The sequence below is a fragment of the Clinocottus analis genome, unplaced genomic scaffold (assembly GCF_023055335.1).
Source record: "Clinocottus analis isolate CAN_PGR_092001 unplaced genomic scaffold, fCliAna1.0.p SCAF_21, whole genome shotgun sequence".
Lineage (NCBI taxonomy): Eukaryota > Metazoa > Chordata > Actinopteri > Perciformes > Cottidae > Clinocottus > Clinocottus analis.
In genome coordinates this window covers 3,761,381-3,778,957 of record NW_027175943.1, presented here as the reverse complement: position 1 = coordinate 3,778,957, position 17,577 = coordinate 3,761,381, and the positions used below count along the sequence as shown (strand labels likewise).

Genomic DNA, 17,577 nt, shown 5'->3' with positions numbered 1-17,577 from the left:
AGTAACAAAAAAGAAAGTGAGAACAAGAGCAGATAGGCGTCCTTGTTGTGCTGCCACTGTTTCTTTGCATTTCAGACGTCTGGTTGAAATTAGTCAATCGTGCTCAGACGAGCACGCACACAGATCCCTGCTTTTTGTTATGCTGCGGTTATGTCTGCATGTTGGGATCACTTTCTCTCTGACAATAACCATCCCGCTATTCACTTTTCAGTTTTTTCCTGAATGAATGTGTAACGATTGGAGTTTTTCTTCCCTTTGGCAGCACGACACGAGCACACCTCTGATTTCCTACAGCAGACACATGAGCACCGTTAATGAAAACCCATTTGGTGTTCTTTCTCTTTTTGTTCGTCCCTATCTTTTCCTTTTCTTATTTTTCTCCTCTTCTCCCGCCACGTCCTCCAGGTGAGGCTGACGTTGGAGACGGTCGCTCAGTGGGACGGCAGCAGTGCCGGCGACACTTTGCTGCACCGAAAGACGAGGGCCTCTTCTCCTCCGGTCAGCCAGCTGGTGCGTCTGCTGTGGGGAGAAGACACGGCCGAACTTCAGATGTCCATAGGACACATCCCGCACATCGTCATGTACCTCTCGCTTAAACTGGACTCGTCATCACCGCAGGAGGAGGTCAGTTGATATGTAATGGCTGATGAAACGACTGTGGGTCTTCGCAGAAATTGATGAATGACAAAAACGCATCACACACAAAAGTCCAGGATTCAACGTACTGCTTTCTGCGCTTTATATTGCATCTGAAGCCCGAGTGTTTAACCGACGGAGAGAGAGAGTGAGGAGAGAGAAACATAGAGAGAAACAGAGGTGAAATCTGATTGGACAAGAAGCGTGAAGCAGAGCGCTTTAGCAGCTGCCTGCAGACAGACGAGGCAGGAGGAACAGACAAGACAGGAGCTGAGCAATGACAAAATAGGCCAGTAGGGAAAAATAATTATAATACATGTAATGTTTTTGTGAAAAACAATTCAATTATAAAATTAAATAAAAAAAAAAAAAACTTAAAAAAAAAAAAAAATTAAATAACTACATTTTTGTGATTCTGGTTAGGTCAGCAGAGAAGGCTTAGCATGCCCGCCACTGTGGAAACCCCACAAAGCTGCCATAATTAGTATTTTCTGTGGTGTGTCACAACCCCTTTAGAGTTAATACCAACCTCATCCAGCAGAGCCTAGCAGAGCCGTCTCTGTGGCGCAATTGGTTAGCGCGTTCGGCTGTTAACCGAAAGGTTGGTGGTTCAAGCCCACCCAGGGACGTTCGTTTTTGTATTGTTTTGTCTTGTAAAGTATTAACTTGGTGTCCGCGGGTCAGATACACCAGGACCAAGCATGTGACCACTTTTTTTTGTTGCATTCAGACAGTCAAAATGTAGTAAAGTTCACAGAGTTCCTTGGTGGAAACAGTTATAAAAGACAGCAAGGTCTCTCGTGCATTGGGTGCTGACAGTGGAAAAACAACACTTAAATATTTCCAGTCAATTTTAAACAAATAGAACTGACAGAAGAAACAGACTATAAAAGCCAGTTGTTGATATCTGAACCCTGGATGACCGCATGTTTTTCCATCTCTTTGGAAAGATAGACGGGTTTTGGTGGAAACCTGACGCTGACTTTGTGGTCAAGAGCTCACTGACTCCGAGCAGCCGTAAAAAACTGTATTGAATCATTAAACTATTCAGCAGGACGGAGGAGCGTTCTGAAAATGTAGTGTCATGAATGACCGGAGGTGTGTAGGAAATCCCAAATCCAGGAATGGAAATCTTCCATTGACTTAATTTGACATGAGCCCTGTTTCACATCGTTTCATATTCACTTGTTTTCAAGTGTTAACCCCACAGTGTGTGTTTTCACTCACCTCCCGGCCGACACCTCCCACACTGTAATCGCATTTCCCCTGCGAACGACGATTGGCAGGTTAATGTTTTCTTTATGGCCGTACTTCGTGGTCTACAGTTTCCTTTTTGTGTGGTCAGATTTTTTTTTTCTGTCTTTAAGAGCAGAGTTCGGGTTGTCTGTCATTTATGTTCTCCAACACAGTGTTGCGTATGAATGTTGACTTTGATTTTTTAGTCCTTTGATTGCTGGGTAGCAGAATTGGAGCCGTTCAGCGGTGGTATTTTTGAGTCTTCGCTGTGTGATGATTTTGTAATCCAAGCCTTTCCTTTTTGTGTGTGTGTGTGTGCACAGATGAGATGTAACTGAAGCGTTGTACTGTGTTGGTTGTTCTTCGTGTTTCTTTGTTCTGGTTGGCTAGGCTACAAGGGCCCGTTCATTCATGTTTTTTATCCCCCTCACCCACCACCTCCTCTGATCCTCTCGGCGCCTCTGATCTGCCCTGTATTATTCAAAGTTTCCAACAAGCTGGTAGGAATGCTAATGTCACTAAAGATTCCCTGAATCTGCCCGCAGCCCTCTCTTAGTAGCTTGTATTGTGTTTCATCAAAAGATAAGTACTAATCACTAACTGTATGCAGACGAGCAGCTCAAAGTTTGTATGAGTTTCAGTCAAATTGCTGTATTTTCTTTACTCTGGAAGTTTAAAATTTATCTTTAAAGGGACATCTTTGTGTTTGCTCCAACGTGAAAATGGCTGTGAGAGTAAAACTGAAACCAAACTTAAATAACATCGATTCATTTCACATTTCTTTCTGTTGAGAGGCTCACCCGAGTGGTTTCTCCGTCATGACACAATGAGCCAGATGTTCCTGTGCGGATGTGTGTCTACAGGAGGAGATCCTGTACCAGTACCCGGTGTCTGAGGCGTCCGGCCAGCTGAAAGGAGTGAGGGGCATCTTCCTCACCCTGTGTGACATGCTGGAGAACGTCACCGGAGGCCGAATACTCAGGTAGAGGAAGGAAAAGTAGAAATGCAACTTTTCTTTTTGGTTTACATGTGGGAGATTTTAATCAAACTATAACTGTGAAGTACACACTGTTTTTTTAACCAACCAGATTGGTTCTTTATCAAATCATATTATTCTTCCTGAATATCGAAACATAACATTTGTCTCCCCTCTCGTCTCCCTTTAGCTCTTCTCTCCTGCTGGGGAAGCAGCTGGTCCATGTGGGCTACTGGAAGGAAAGCAACAACCTGTTGGTCATCGGTCTTCCTGCTGAGAGGTAGAGCGAGGTGGAATCGAACACGAACACGCACACGCACGCCGCACTCTGATTATTACACTGGGACATAAGCCCCGCCTCCACCACATGTCATTGGAAGTGCAGCTGGAAAACAGACACTGCAGACATGCGAACGAAAAAAACACATTTTCAAGAGATCTTTTTTTTTTCTAATATCAAGATACTGATACTGGCGTGGCGATAAATCCTCTGAGCGGGACGTTTCTCTGAGAAATGAACTATTATTTGTCGAGGGGGAAACATATTGAAGAGCCCAATCTGTAAAAACCATTTCGACGTTCACACACGTTTCCTTTTTCTCCTTTGTTGGCGGGATGAAAACCTTTTTTAAGGAGCATGTGGTTGTCCATGAGATGATTCATATTACCCACACTTTTTTAACTTTTCACCACCAGATCAACCAGATCAATCATCATCTCGGTTGAGAAGTAATCCCAAAAAGCACAGAAATTGATTTTTGAGGAACACCCACGTGTATACATATATATAAAAAACAATAACTTATAAATGTTTTTGCTTCATGACTCTGGGCAGTTGGTCCAAATATTTGATAAGATCTGCTGAAGCCAAAGTTGATTCATGTCTGTATTTTACATTTTTACATTTCCCTCCAGGGTTCCTCTGCTGTATTTGCAGACGGTGGTGGGAGACGTAGTCCGGACACTAAAAGTGATGTACGGCTCCTTAGACAAGTGAGTCGGTCTTTGCCTTCCTGTGGTCCTGCTGAGAGAGACGGTTGAAAAAATATTGAAATATAAATAATGTGTTTCACAATTTCAAAGCCAAAGTGTTCAAGCTGGATTTTACACAAAGTCTTCATTGTCTCATTCTCTTGACTCACTTAACTCTCAAATATATTGCCCTTCCTCCCATTCTTTATTCTTGAAGTGTAATCATTCTCCTATTTAGTTCTACGTGTTCTTGTTTTTTAATCTTCCTCGTGTCCTCCGCAGTGCGTTTTGTAAGCTGGACCACGCGCCCAGGTTGGACCACTTCTTCTGTCTGTTCTTCCAGCAGCTCATCCAGCCGTCTCGCTTGAGGGACGGCTCCTCGGCGCCGACCGCCGACGTCTCGGGGACCCTTTTTCTCGACGGACTGCCGGCGGTCCGATGGCTCACGCTGCCTCCGGAAATCAAGGTGTGTTTCTGTCAATGTGTGTGTGTGAAGACCGGGACAAGAATATTATTTATAGAGCAAATGAACTGTTGGAGCAGAAGTAAATACAGCAATAACAGATATTTGTATAAAATGTTGTTCCTGTTTCCTCAACAGTTGAATGTAATGTCACAGATGGAGCTTGGGTGCCCTCTAGTGTCCATTGATGAAAACTACACAATGTATCCCAAATGGATTAATGTGTCAATGTCAATGAATATATTGAACGTATGCAGGAGCAAATGCTCTCGAAAACATGACAATAAATTGTCCATACGAAAGATAAAACGTATTGTATCTTTATAATGCTAATAAATACATTTTGTTAAGCTTTAATGAATTCCCTCTGTCCCCAGATGGAGGTGGATACTGTTCTCTCGGATTTCGAGTCTTCTGATTTTGGAGAAATGGTGAGAAAACACTTCAGCGCTTCTGTCTCACGAGCATGAATTACTTTTATAAAGTATGTCACTTGTTATGGAGGGAACGGGCGAAAGAGCCACATCAGTGGTTCATGCTGCGCTGTGACCTCTTACTCTGCTGCTCATTAGTTGGGTGGAGATACACGTCAGCTGAGTGTCTCTCTCTCTTCTGACCTCAACAGGGGAGAGGAGAAGGTTAGACTATTTTTAGACATGTGTGTGTATATTTGATGAGAATCTAATGGGGTCAAGTTCATCATTCGCACATGCAGTTAACTGATTACAAGAAGCTGCACTTCAGAAAACAGGGATTCTTGATTCAGGAACGAGTTAAGTGGAGTTGATGGTCATTTAAAATCTTAAGTTTTCAAATAATCACCATGGCAAGCGTTGTTCAGTACACATATTACATTGATACATTTTTCTTCCAAAAATAATACAGACGACAAGTTGAATTATTCCTTATCTTCTTTTTGTCTTTATTTTGTTAACAGTCTGAAGACTTTTTCGGCCTGAGGCGTCTGTACGTAATTCTTGGCTCCTGTTTATTCTACAAGGTAAAGTACCTCTTTATCAAAAGACACACACACACACACACTCAGTGCCAGCATCCTCACCTTATGTACATCCTCCCCGGATGGTACCCCACTGCCATCCTGAAATGGCAACAATAGAAGACCCCGCTGACAGAATATGACCTTTCAAACTATTAACCGAGGAGAGGAGGAGGGCAGTGAGCGGCACACTGTGTTGTGACGGTGTGAATATCACTTGGGATGCTCCCGAACCATTTATCGCACGTCTATTTTTATATACGTTCTCGGTCGGCAAGTGTGTTGATGGAAAAATAAATTTGAACTTCACATGAAGAGAAGAACTCAAAGTTAAACCTTTTTTGTAGGAAATATGTGTTTTCCATAGATCATATCGGATCCAGATACCGGACACATTTCAAGGCACTGAAGCCAGACTGATATGTGCTGTTGATTTAATCTTTAATCTTTGTTGGTTAATTTTTTCCCATTATTCACCATTAATGCTCTTCTGTTCAAAGATGTAGTTAAAGAGTAAAAAGATCAGAAAACGGCTGTTTAATTTGCTCCTACAGTAATTTTGTATCCATGCTGGCTCCAGGCCCTGAAAGGTTTGTCTACATCCACATACTCTCCCTCCAGTCCTACCTGATTGCCAACCATCTGCCTAAAGAGGACCTGCTGGACGTGTGCCTGTACTGCCAGCACTACTGCCTGCTGCCGCTGGCGTCTGAGCAGCGGGTGGGTCAGCTGGTGATCTGGCGGGAGGTGTTTCCCCAGCAGAGAGCTACCGGCAGCAGCACAGCGCCCGGCTACAGCCAGCCTCAAGGACGTCACTTCCTCCTCATAGTGGGATTGGTAAGGAAACAAATCACTGATCGGTGCCAATTATCTATTTATAGTCTTTGCTTGTTGTTAAAATTATATTGTCTTTGCTTGTATTTCTTCATCTCTCCACCAGAGGCACTTCATGCAGTGCGTGCTGCTGGAGGCAGGTGGCTGCTCTTCTCCTGCTTTGGGATCGCCGGGACCCGATTGTGTTTACGTAGATCAGGTGACCCCTGTTGAACTTTCAAGAAAATTCCTAACATACCATTCAAACACACTTATTGTTTTGTCAAGCGGCTTCAGCTTTACGTCTGCAACCTAATATGTTCAATAACGTTTCTCCAGCTGCTGCTACGGCAATAAATTCTCCCCGTCGGGGAATCGAACCCCGGTCTTCCGCGTGACAGGCGGAGATACTGTCCACTATACTAACGAGGAGGGATAGTTTCCCTAAAAATATGAATCGTTTTTATATGCACACATATGACATCTGCATTTCCTGAAAAATCACTTTTTTAAAAACTCACCTTTTTCAAATTATTTTTTTTTTTCAGCTCCCATATGTCCATCCAAGCCTCATGACTACATCTAACAATCTCTTACATATTCTGGCTCCAGGTGAAGGCCACACTGCTGCAACTAGAGGTGTTGGAGGCTGGTATTGAAGAGCGTCTCAACGCTCCGCCTGCTCCCTGCCTGTCGTGTGCGGACTGGTTCCTACCTGCCGCCACGGCCCGCGACCGCCTGGACAGCTTGGCTTCTTCCTCCCCCGTCTTCAGCAAGCTAGCAGGAGCCGTTAAAGGCTCCTCATCCGGGTCCAGAGGCCGTAGCCTGTTTGGGGAGAAGGCCCGACGGTCCAGCCCCCAGAGGAGTCTGTCTGACAGCGGCAGTGAGGGACAGATGGATGCTGGGTCGGGGTTCGGTTCATCAATGGCTCCGGGCCTCAGTCCACATTCCACCCCCGACTCTGGAAGGAAGCTCGGGGGGCGTCGGGACTCACTGGGATCTGGAGGCTCTGATGGGAGTGGAGGCAGCGGAGGCCTCTTCAAGGTACACTTGAGGTTTTTCATTATTGTTTTTTTTCTTTGTTAAATTGTTAGTTTGTTAGGGAAACCAGGGACAGCCTTTCCTGAGTTGCCCAGGGTGAGAGGCGGTGGGCAGGTGAGGAGATACTCACAAGACACCGGCTGAGCGACGCTGTGTTGGAGTTTTCCTCTGGAACGACAGGTTGCCTCTATGCGACTGAAGTCTTTGAAAGTTTTTTGTGCCTATGCACCGAACAACAGTTCTGAGTACCTGGCCTTCTTGTGTTTTGTGGGCTTGTAAAAGTCCTCTGACCATGCCCCTCTGGAAGTCCTGTGAGGGGTACTTGAGGAATACAGGATATCGGGTCATCGCTACGAGCCATACGGTCCTTGTATGACTAAAGTGAGAGCTGTGTCCTGATACTCGGCTTAAAGTCAAGCCCGTTTTCAGTGTGTGTTGGCCTCCGCCAAGGTTGTCCCTTTTCACAAATCCTGTGTGTGATTTTCACGGACAGGATTTTAAGGCACAGCCGGAGGGAGGAGTGTACGTTTTGGGGACCTCAGAATAGCAACTGTGGTTCTGTTGACTCCTTTTAGAACGTGACCTTCAGCGCACACTGGAACCGGTCTGCAGCCGAGTTTGAAGTGGTCGGGATGAGAGTCAATATCTCCAAGGGCATGAGCACAGGCAACCAGCCGTGACCCCACAGTTAGACGATGGTCTGACGGAGCCGAGGAGGCTCTGAAGGACTGTTTGAGTCAACTGTGTGGGCAGTATTCACTGATGCCCGTGGGGAAGACATTGACGGTCTCACTGACTGCATTACTGACTATATTAACTTATGTGTTATTCTGTGTTGAGAACACCTTATCCATCAGGACTGTACGGTGTTTCTCAAACAACAAACCATGAAGCTCTCTAGAAACAAAGGCCCTCCTCAAGGAGAAGAAGATGGTTTTTATATCCCGTAATAAGGAAGAGCTGAGGACTACGCAGAGAGAGCAGAAGAAAAGGATCAGGAACGGGATAAGAGAGGGGAGGGGAAAAATATCTACGGGACGAAGATGGAGGACCAGCTGCAGCAGAATAACACCAGTGGTGTCTGGATGGGCCTCAAGGCGATGGCTGGGTACAATATGCCCAACCAACAGCTGTGGGAGACCAAAAGTGGGTGAATGATCTGAACTTAATCTTTAACAGATTTGATCAGCCATCCCCCCCTCCCGGACCTCTGCATCTCCTGTGGATTGCTCCGCCTCCACCCCCTTTCAACAACACTCAGCTCCCCTCCACACCTCTTAAACACGGCACTCTGCGATCAGCAACCCACCCCCACTCCAACACCTCATAGCACCCTACCCCCCAAATTGTCACTTAACCAGGTGATGAAAGAACTGAAGAGGATCAAGGTGAGAAAGACCACGGGTCTAGAAAGCATCAGCTCAAGGCTTCCCAAATCCTGCGCAGACCAGCTGTGCAGGATAGAGCATGTATTCAACTTCAGCTTGAGGCTGGTAAAATACCAGCCTCAAGCTGGTACACTGGTATTGTTACTAAAGACCCTGCGGCCCAAGGGCTTTAACAGCTTTAGACTGGTGGCTTAAACATCCCACCTGATGAAGACCCCGGAGAAGTTGGTCCTTGTGCATCTCTGCCCCGTGGTGAACTCGTCTCTGGACCCGATTCAGTTCGCCTACCAATCTGTTATACTTTGACTTCTCCTTCAACACCATCCATTTCTGCTGATGGTGATGACGACAGGCAGTACAGGGAAGTGAACCGCGACTTTTTAGGATGTTGCTCGCAGAGTCAACGCCTCCAGATCAACTCTCGTAAAACAAAAGAGCGTTTACTCTGGACCTCCGCCAGAGTAAACGCTCTCCTCCGGTACCACTGAACATCCAGGGAATGGAAATTGAGATTGTGAAGTCTTATAAGTACCTGGGTGTTCACTTGAACAATAAACTGGAGTGACCATAAACATGCACTTTATAAAAAGGGACAAGGCAGACTCTTTCTGCTGAGGAGACTGAAGACCTAATTTGACACTGTCAAGCCATCTTTTATGGAGTGTGCTGCAGCAGCAGCATCACAACAGCTGACAGGAAGAAACTTGATAAATTGGTAAAGGCAGCCAGCAGTGTACTGGGTGTCCACTGGATACGGGTGAGGTGGTGGGAAACAGGATAATGGCTAAGCTCTCATTCCTGATGAACAACACCTCCCATCACATGCAGGACACTCTGGCAGTCTGCACAGTGCCTTCAGCCTGTATATTTTATATTTGTATTGTCTTCTTCTTTTCTATTTTTATTCCTGTTTTACTATTTATATTACTTGATTTTTTTGTTACTATGTGTCTCTTGTGTGTACTGCTGCTGTAATCCTGCAGTTTCCAACTGCAGGACTAATCTTTATCAACCATAGCTGTCTGAGTTTAGCTGTGAACCAGGATTTGTTGTTGTTATAGCTTACCCCGGTGCATGAAGCTGGTGTATGACGTCACATCTCTGTTTGCTCATCGAGACTGTTGGTAGCCGTGCTGAAAACAGCTTAGTCTTTGCAGTCCAAGCTCACCCAAAGATCCTCTTACAGGCATACAGAGCTTTAATTTCTGCCTGTATGCAGGAATCAAGTGGACCATTACATGGTCAGAGTGTCCCAGTGCAGCGCGAGTGACATTGGATAGGCCCTGCTTATTGTAAGCATGTTAAAAATTGATAGCATATTTAAAAAAGAAAAATCAAATGCAATGTTGTGTTTGAAGTGCATATAAAAGAGCCTCATATTTTTAGGGAAACTATCCTTCCTCGTTAGTATAGTGGACAGTATCTCCGCCTGTCACGCGGAAGACCGGGGTTCGATTCCCCGACGGGGAGAATTTATTGCCGGCGCAGCAAAAGGGGCTGTATTCTTGAACACATTAGCAGCTATTATGGTCAGAGCGAGCGACTGATGTAGTCAGTCCAAGAGGACCCTGCACCACAGGGTCCACAAAGGATATATTTCAAGAGCTGTGCGTCACGAATGAGCGAGGTGGTTTACCATGGAACATACTGATGGGCATGATTGCGTATGCTGCCCTTCTATGACAGGCAAAAAAACGGACAAAGAAAAGAGAGGAGGGAAATGCAGATCCAGCAGTTGTTCTGCACTGCATTATACACCAACAGGCACTGCGCAGTAAATGCTTGAAATATTAACACGTCATGTCTGTGACTACGTCAGAGATCAGAGAGGAAGCAGGTAGACCAGTACATGGTCAGAGTGTTCCACTGCAGTGCGAGTGATGGTGTGATAGGCCCCGCTTATTGTGGTGTAAGCATGTGGAAAATGTATAGCATGTAAAAAAAAAAAAAAAAAAAAATGATTTAGCTATGTCAAAACCACGTTGCGTTACGTCGTGCATATAAAAGAGCCTCATATTTTTAGGGAAACTATCCCTCCTCGTTAGTATAGTGGACAGTATCTCCGCCTGTCACGCGGAAGACCGGGGTTCGATTCCCCGACGGGGAGAATTTATTGCCGGTGGAACAACCAGAGTCTTATTCCCACTTGGCAAGAGATAAAGTAAATGTTGACTTTTGTCAAGTAGACAATCGGTGTGTTTGAATGATATGTTAGGAATGTTCTTTAGAGTTTAACAAGGGTCACCGGAAGGCACACAACCGGGTGCTTGAGAGCACAAAGCTGGAGGAGTGCAGCCCTCTGCCTCCAGCAGCATGCACTGCATGCAGAAGTTAACAAATTTAAGCCTGGCTCTTTTCCCTTGAGACTTACAGAATCTGGTTTTAGTGAGACTTAAACACCTTTTTTATTGTGGCACCATATTCTTGAGCATATTACATATGGTATGTTAAGAAATTACTTGTAAACACAATCAGGTCCAAGAAAGCACAAAGCTGGAAAAGTACAGCCACCAGCAGCACACACTGCATGCAGAAGATCGGGGTCTTCTGGAGCAGCAGCATCACGACGGCTGACAGGAAGAGACTGAACAAGAGGGTAAAGAAGGCTTCTGGTCCCGGCTGATTCATCCCCGGTGTGTGAAGGAGAGGCAGCGCAAGTCCTTCCTCCCTGCTGCTGTCAGGCTGCACAACCAGCTGAGCTCGCAATAGATCACAAAAAATAAACACTTCAATCACTTTTGTCACTTTAATCACCTCAACTGTGCAATATAAATACATGTTGTTATACATTTATTTTATTTTGTCTGTATATAAAATACTATCATTGTGCATTATTTACTGTTTATTCATATTACTTGTATTTTTTATTTTACTTTGTCTCTTGTGTGCACTTTACCCATTTGCTGCTGTAATCCTGTAATTTTCCCCGCTGCGGGATTAATAAAGGAATATCGAATCTAATGGTTCACTGCCGGAAAAAGGTGGATTTCACCCTCTGGAATAGGGAGTGTCTCAATGCCCAAATGAGGGAGGTAAAATAGAGTGTGATGTGGACAAGCTGTTCGGTGCGGCATTGACCGGACCGTTGGGGTGAAGATTTACAAGTCCATCTAGTTCTGACCCTCACCTCGCCATTGGATAAGTGAAAGCTAATGGTTGTAATGTAATGTATTGTCTTGTGCTTTTTGCATGCTTTGACATCAGATTCCCAGAATGAAGCACCCAAACCCGTTCTATCTAGGCACCCTGAAGAAGACCCTGACTGAAAGGGAGACAGAGGAGATGTACAACACCATGAAGTGGGTGATGGGAAATGACAATTTTCTTTCATTCTAACTGCACATATAATTTATGTTAAACAGCTAAAAACCTACATTGTGTTGTTGTGACAGACTGACTTCAGGTGCAGAGAACACCTTGTTCCACTACGTCCTGATGGAAACCGCCCAGGGAATTTTCATCGCTCCCACTCAAAGAGAGGTGGCTCAGCTGAGTGGCTCCATCCACCCACAGCTCATCCGCAACTTCCACCACTGCTGCCTCTCCATACGGGCCGCATTCGGGCAGAGCCTGCCAGCCAGGGTGAGTCAGTTTAATTATGAACCTATATGATCCAAAAAAAAAAGGTGGTGAAGTCACAGTAAGACCAGATTATGAGAGTCTCAAGGCAAAAGAAGAATTTTCAGTGAGCCAGACTGAAACTTGTAGTCTTCTGCATGCAGTGCATGCTGCTGGAGGCAGAGGGCTGCACTCCTCCAGCTTTGTGCTCGCAAGCACCCGGTTGTGTTTACGTGGATTACATTCCTAACATACCATTCAAACGCACCGATTGTCTACTTGACAAAAGTCAATATTCACTTCTTCTTTCGTGAAGTGGCTTTAGATTTATGTCTGGAAACTTGAGAGCTTCTATGTGCTCAAAAATACAGCTCCAGTTGCTGCGGCGGCAATAAATTCTCCCCGTCGGGGAATCGAACCCCGGTCTTCCGCGTGACAGGCGGAGATACTGTCCACTATACTAACGAGGAGGGATAGTTTCCCTAAAACTATGAAGCTCTTTTATATGCATGACGTATCAATGCAACATGATTTTGAAATCGTTAAATACATATTCTATATATATATATATATATATATAATTTTTTACATGCTATACATTTTCCACACGCTTACACCACAATAATCGGGACCTATCACGTCGTCACTCATACTGCACTGGGACACTCTGACCATGTACTGGTCTACCTGCTTCCTTTCTGATCTCTGACGTAGTCACAGACATGACGTGTTATATTAATATTATAATATTATAATAATATTTCAAGCATTTACTGCACAGTGCCTGTTGGTGTATAATGCAGTGCAGGACTGCTGGATCTGCATTTCCCTCCTCTCTTTTCTTTGTCCATTTAAGGGCAGTCCAAGCATACGCAACAATGCCCATCAGTATGTTCCACGGTAAACCACCTCGCTCATTCGTGACGCACAGCTCCTAAAATATATCCTTGACTACGTCAGTCGCTCGCTCTGACCATAATAGCTGCTAATATGCTCAAGAATAGAGCACCATTTACTACGCCGGCAATAAATTCTCCCCGTCGGGGAATCGAACCCCGGTCTTCCGCGTGACAGGCGGAGATACTGTCCACTATACTAACGAGGAGGGATAGTTTCCCTAAAAATATGTAGCATTTTTATATGCACCACACACAACATATCAATACATCTTTAAGAATTTTGTATATGCTATACATTTTCGACATGCTTACACCACAATAAGTGAGTGGATTGCAGGCAAAGTCAACGCACAGACGTGAATTTCCTTAATAAAAGAGCAGGCATTTAGGAGTGAGGAGGACCCAGCAAGGCGGGGACAGTCCCGACCCCATCCCTCTATGAGCCCTCCCACCAGTGTCAGACCACCAGTTCCCCATCCCCCAGCTCAACAGGGGCCCAAGCCTCTAACCAGCCAGCCCAGTGTCCGCCCATCCCCCACCACTACAATTACGGCCCAGACTCTGTCGCTCCCTCCACCTTAAGCATTGTGCCGTCTCCGGTGATCACAGACATATTCAACACCTCCCTGGAGACATACCATGTTCCAGCCTGCTTCAAGGCCTCCACCATCATCCAAAAAAACAATGATCACAGGACTCAATGACAACAGGTCCGTCGACCCACTCTGGTCATGAAGTCTTTTGAGCGCCTCGTCCTGTCCCACCTCAAAACCCTCACCGGCCCACTCCTGGACCCTCTGCGACGATGCTGTCGACATGGCCGCCTCCACTTCCTCCTCCAGCATCTGCACTCATTGTCAAAGTCGCTTTGAATTAAAGCGCTAGCTCGATGTATAATATATAACGTCATTTTAATTTATCAACCGATTGGGTCGTGTTATCTTCTGTCCTGCAGGGCCGGCGGGCTGTAGACAGGCCTCAGGGAGGTGGTTGGGGTCTGGGTCCCGTGAAGGAGCACGGAGTCTTGTTTCAGTGCAAACCGGAGAACTGGACCGACCAGAAGAAACCTGCTCCCACCATGACTTACTGGGTCATAGGGTACGTCAGCTTTCTATAGTTCTATCTACAAGCCTTACATTTGTTTAAATACTGAACATAGGAAACACAAGTCTAGAGTGATTTACTTCACTGGAATGATCCACGTAAATAATCATCATATTGGAGCAGCTAAGAACAAGAAACAACAAACAGCAACTGCGGTCACTTTCAGGAATAACGCGTCTACACCCTGTCTGCTGAATCCAAGCCTTTTTCCTCCTGTGCCAATCTTGTTTTTTTCCCTTCGTCTTCCAGTCGGATGCTGCTCGAGCCCGTCCCTCAGGAGTTCTTCGTGTGCTTCCATGACTCGGTGGCAGAAGTTCCTGTAGAGATGGCCTTCAGACTCTCCTTTGGACTGGCCTTGTGATTATTATGGACTCTGTTTCAGTCTCAGGAAAACTATTCAAACGGATCAAATGAGGGGGATTTTATGATGATTGATGCAGTTTCTAACGTTGTTTTGATAGTCACAATTTGTTGTACAGTTTTGTATGGGAATTGAGTACTTTGTTACAAAATTGAGATTAAAAGTCAAATGGTTTCTCTTGTATTCTTTAAAGACCTTCATGCATCTCTAAACATAGTTTTACATTATTGACTAAATGAAAAATAGTCCAAGGATGTGGCAATAATGTTACTCTTTCTCCAAACAAAAATATACATTTTATCTTCAACGAACACTGTGGAAAAGGAAATCACATAGGTTTTACTTCTTAACATTATATAATGTACATAATTGAATTAAGTAACCAGCACCTCTGCTGGGAAAACCATTATTCTTAAGACACAGCTATGCTGAATGCATGACGAGGAAATGTAAATAAACATATTTAGTCCCCCCCAAAAAAGGGCAAAGTCCAACTTTTATATCAAAACGGCTACGTGGACTGTCCCCACCTTCACAATGTAGTAACAGAACTACAATTGAGTCCATGTTGAATCTGCTCGTCCCTTTTAAGTTCACGCAGCGCTCTGAACGAGCTGCAGGTTCGTCCTGTAACACTGGAGGCTGCAGAGGGGAACCCCGGTCTTAGAGCAGGAGTACTTCTTGAGGTTGGAGCAGCCGGTGACCCCACAGTTCACCGGGGCGGCTGGTGGAGGACGGGGAGCCGTTGGTGCCGGCGCGGTGACCCCCGAGGGGAAGGAGATGGCCAAGCCCAGGGCGCAGTCGCTGTACCGGATCATGGGACACTGATTCTGCCGGGATTTCCTCTCTCTCATGCTTTTGATCTTGGCCTTGCTGGTTTTCGTCAGTCTCTCTATTGTCTGGTTCTTGCTGTCTTCCGCCTTCTTGGCCGCCTGCAGGCGCCTCTTCCGGGCTCGCTCCTCCCGCTTCTGCATCATCTCCGCGGTCATCTCCTTCTCCTTGTAGCCCATAGGGAGCTCCAGGAGAGGCTGGCTCTGCTGCTTGTGTAGCAGGGCTTTCTAAACGTAACACACAAAACACTTAGGGATGTACAATTCTTTCTATATTATTTGTTTTTAAATCAGCAGGGGGACTTAAGTCTGTGTTTCCTGCTTCTGCTCTTCCTCACCTGTCTGGCGGTGAGCAGAGACTCGTCTACCTCCTTCTTCAGCTCCCCGTTGTCGTCGAGCTCTCCCTTCTCCAGAGCGTCCAGCCACCGCTCCTCCTCGTCCACGGGAACGGCCAGCATGGAGTCTGAGTCTATGTCTGGCATAGGGGATGTGGCCAGGTTACTGTCTTCATCTGATACAGAACAAACGTGAATTTATTGTCCAACCAAGGCCAGAAAATTGTCTTGACTGTGTTACAACAGCAAAAACACTAATACGAAGTTAACTTGCATTCTTCATTTTGAATGAAAGATAATTAATTTATCCATTTAAAATTGTATTTAGCATTTAGTGGATTTTCATTTAAATACATATGCACACGTGTTAATGTCATATTAGAGGTATTTTAGACAAATCTTTAAACACTGTACCGGTGTTTTTGCATGTTTAAAAGTTCACTTTATTAAATGTTTTCATAGTTAATGCTCTTTGTTGTATGTTTTCTACTATTTTAGGGATCCATTGAATTCACTAATAGTTTGGCCCACGACTGCTTGTATTTTTCTGACCCACAATCTTCATCACCGGACCAGATCAACTCTAATAACAAATTATAACTTTTCATCAAGCTCCAGTGTAAAGTATCTTGGTATCATCTTATTATTGTAACTCACCCAGCCAGGCTCGATACTGCTCCAAAGGCACAGAGGGCTCTTCGTCGTCATCATCGTCATCATCATCATCGTCGTCCTCATCGTCGTCATCATTAACATTATTAATAATCATCAAAGGAGATGGAGGACAAGCCACACCGGGATGAACGGTGAAGGTAGGAACACTGTTACAGAAAGGAAACAGAAGCTCACAGTGATCGGATTGAAAGTGACTGTTCGCGACCAAACTGACCGCCTTCGACATCCCGCCTCACCTCTTGGTCCCCAGCGTCTGTCCTCCCAGTTTGATCTTGAGGCGGAGCTGTGGAGGAGGAGGAGGACGAGGAATCACGACAGGCTCGGGCGCCTCAGCGAAGCTGTGGTGCTTCCTCTTGTGCTTCTTGTGTTTTTTGTGTTTCCGTTTGTGGATGCTGTGCAGGCTGGAGCCGCCTTCACCTGCAGAGGGCGAGATGAACGCAACACATGAATACAATAAACATGTATGAACTATTAGGTAACAATCCTACAAATGCACCAATGTCAACCAAGAAGATTTGTACAAAAAGCAAGAATATAAGTCCAATAAGTCTCTGATATTTGGTGTATTTCTGATCTGGCATTTTTGTGATTCTGTATAATTAGTCTACATTTCTCAGAAGTATGGTGCTTACAAAAAAGGGACCGTTAAAACTGGACCAGTAAATGAGAGGACTCAAACATGCAGCCAACATGTCTTTGTTTTCACTCAGAGTCGATCACATACTCACCAAGGAACCTGGGGTGAATCATGTCTTTCCTTTTACCCATTGAAACGCCGACGGGGACGTAGAAGCCGAGAACAGGACGGTCAGTCTGCAGCTTCACATAACAGCAGACATCTCAACGAGTTTCACTGAGAGAAACACACCAGTTATGGAAACACTGCGTTAAAAACTCCATTAAAGAAGTAGGAAACACAATGATTTAAGTGCATGTTAACGTTCTCTGTCTTATGTGTTTGCTCAGCCACAACCACACATGTAGTTTGTATACAACGTTATTTATGGAATGAAACAGGCCGACGGTTGAGTTGAACAAGGCCGTTAGCTTCACGTTACCTTATTTAGACATTTTCTCGCATGCCGCCGACGCCTGAACAAAACTCACACCGAATAAAAATATTCAAGTTGCGATTTAAAAGAAAAAGACGTTACATTGACTGTAACTGGTAAACTTAAAATAACTTAAAATGAAGCTATCGTTACACAGTTTGTCTTGAGTATCGGGTTAGCTCTACTCAGCTAACAACACGGAAGTTCACCCGTTCGTCATTTCCGGTCACTTTGAGCCCTT

The 17,577-nt window shown here is 45.1% G+C and overlaps 2 protein-coding genes and 6 non-coding genes across 14 annotated transcripts in view; 4 read left to right on the top strand and 4 right to left on the bottom strand.

Annotated features, from left to right (window-relative positions):
* The window catches only part of intu (inturned planar cell polarity protein), a 26,018-nt gene extending 11,400 nt beyond the window's left edge, over window positions 1-14,618 (top strand). For 4 of the 5 annotated variants that reach the window (XM_068587714.1, XM_068587713.1, XM_068587712.1 and 1 more), the window contains 14 exons: window positions 406-624; window positions 2,736-2,854; window positions 3,039-3,128; window positions 3,764-3,841; window positions 4,103-4,286; window positions 4,661-4,714; window positions 5,221-5,283; window positions 5,902-6,117; window positions 6,221-6,313; window positions 6,706-7,137; window positions 11,727-11,821; window positions 11,915-12,104; window positions 13,935-14,077; window positions 14,333-14,618. In XM_068587714.1, coding sequence (XP_068443815.1) covers window positions 406-624; window positions 2,736-2,854; window positions 3,039-3,128; window positions 3,764-3,841; window positions 4,103-4,286; window positions 4,661-4,714; window positions 5,221-5,283; window positions 5,902-6,117; window positions 6,221-6,313; window positions 6,706-7,137; window positions 11,727-11,821; window positions 11,915-12,104; window positions 13,935-14,077; window positions 14,333-14,444 — 2,088 coding nt within the window. In that variant the 3' untranslated portion in view covers window positions 14,445-14,618. The remainder of the gene's footprint in view (window positions 1-405; window positions 625-2,735; window positions 2,855-3,038; window positions 3,129-3,763; window positions 3,842-4,102; window positions 4,287-4,660; window positions 4,715-5,220; window positions 5,284-5,901; window positions 6,118-6,220; window positions 6,314-6,705; window positions 7,138-11,726; window positions 11,822-11,914; window positions 12,105-13,934; window positions 14,078-14,332) is intronic. The other variant, XM_068587715.1, reaches the window with a different exon arrangement.
* trnan-guu (transfer RNA asparagine (anticodon GUU)) lies at window positions 1,192-1,265 on the top strand. Its single transcript has one exon. It is a non-coding gene; the product is annotated as a tRNA-Asn (tRNA).
* On the bottom strand, window positions 6,454-6,525 carry trnad-guc (transfer RNA aspartic acid (anticodon GUC)). Its single transcript has one exon. It is a non-coding gene; the product is annotated as a tRNA-Asp (tRNA).
* Window positions 9,921-9,992, top strand: trnad-guc (transfer RNA aspartic acid (anticodon GUC)). Its single transcript has one exon. It is a non-coding gene; the product is annotated as a tRNA-Asp (tRNA).
* Window positions 10,558-10,629, top strand: trnad-guc (transfer RNA aspartic acid (anticodon GUC)). The gene has a single exon. It is a non-coding gene; the product is annotated as a tRNA-Asp (tRNA).
* On the bottom strand, window positions 11,016-17,577 carry ino80b (INO80 complex subunit B). 3 transcript variants are annotated; one of them, XR_011078088.1, is made up of 8 exons: window positions 17,343-17,577; window positions 17,013-17,137; window positions 16,521-16,701; window positions 16,267-16,430; window positions 15,613-15,785; window positions 14,975-15,502; window positions 11,897-12,126; window positions 11,016-11,216 (listed from the first exon to the last, which is right to left on the bottom strand). XR_011078088.1 is itself a non-coding variant. In XM_068587730.1 (6 exons), the coding sequence occupies exons 2-6, from the start codon at window positions 17,050-17,052 to the stop codon at window positions 15,038-15,040; spliced, it is 1,023 nt and encodes a 340-aa protein (XP_068443831.1). In that variant the 5' UTR covers window positions 17,053-17,137; window positions 17,343-17,577; the 3' UTR covers window positions 14,718-15,037. The 3 variants fall into 3 exon arrangements, 2 of the variants coding, with proteins under 2 accessions (XP_068443831.1, XP_068443833.1); XM_068587730.1 differs by lacking the exons at window positions 11,016-11,216; window positions 11,897-12,126 and having other exon boundaries at window positions 14,718-15,502; XM_068587732.1 differs by lacking the exons at window positions 11,016-11,216; window positions 11,897-12,126 and having other exon boundaries at window positions 14,718-15,502; window positions 15,613-15,749.
* Window positions 12,479-12,550, bottom strand: trnad-guc (transfer RNA aspartic acid (anticodon GUC)). Its single transcript has one exon. It is a non-coding gene; the product is annotated as a tRNA-Asp (tRNA).
* trnad-guc (transfer RNA aspartic acid (anticodon GUC)) lies at window positions 13,114-13,185 on the bottom strand. Its single transcript has one exon. It is a non-coding gene; the product is annotated as a tRNA-Asp (tRNA).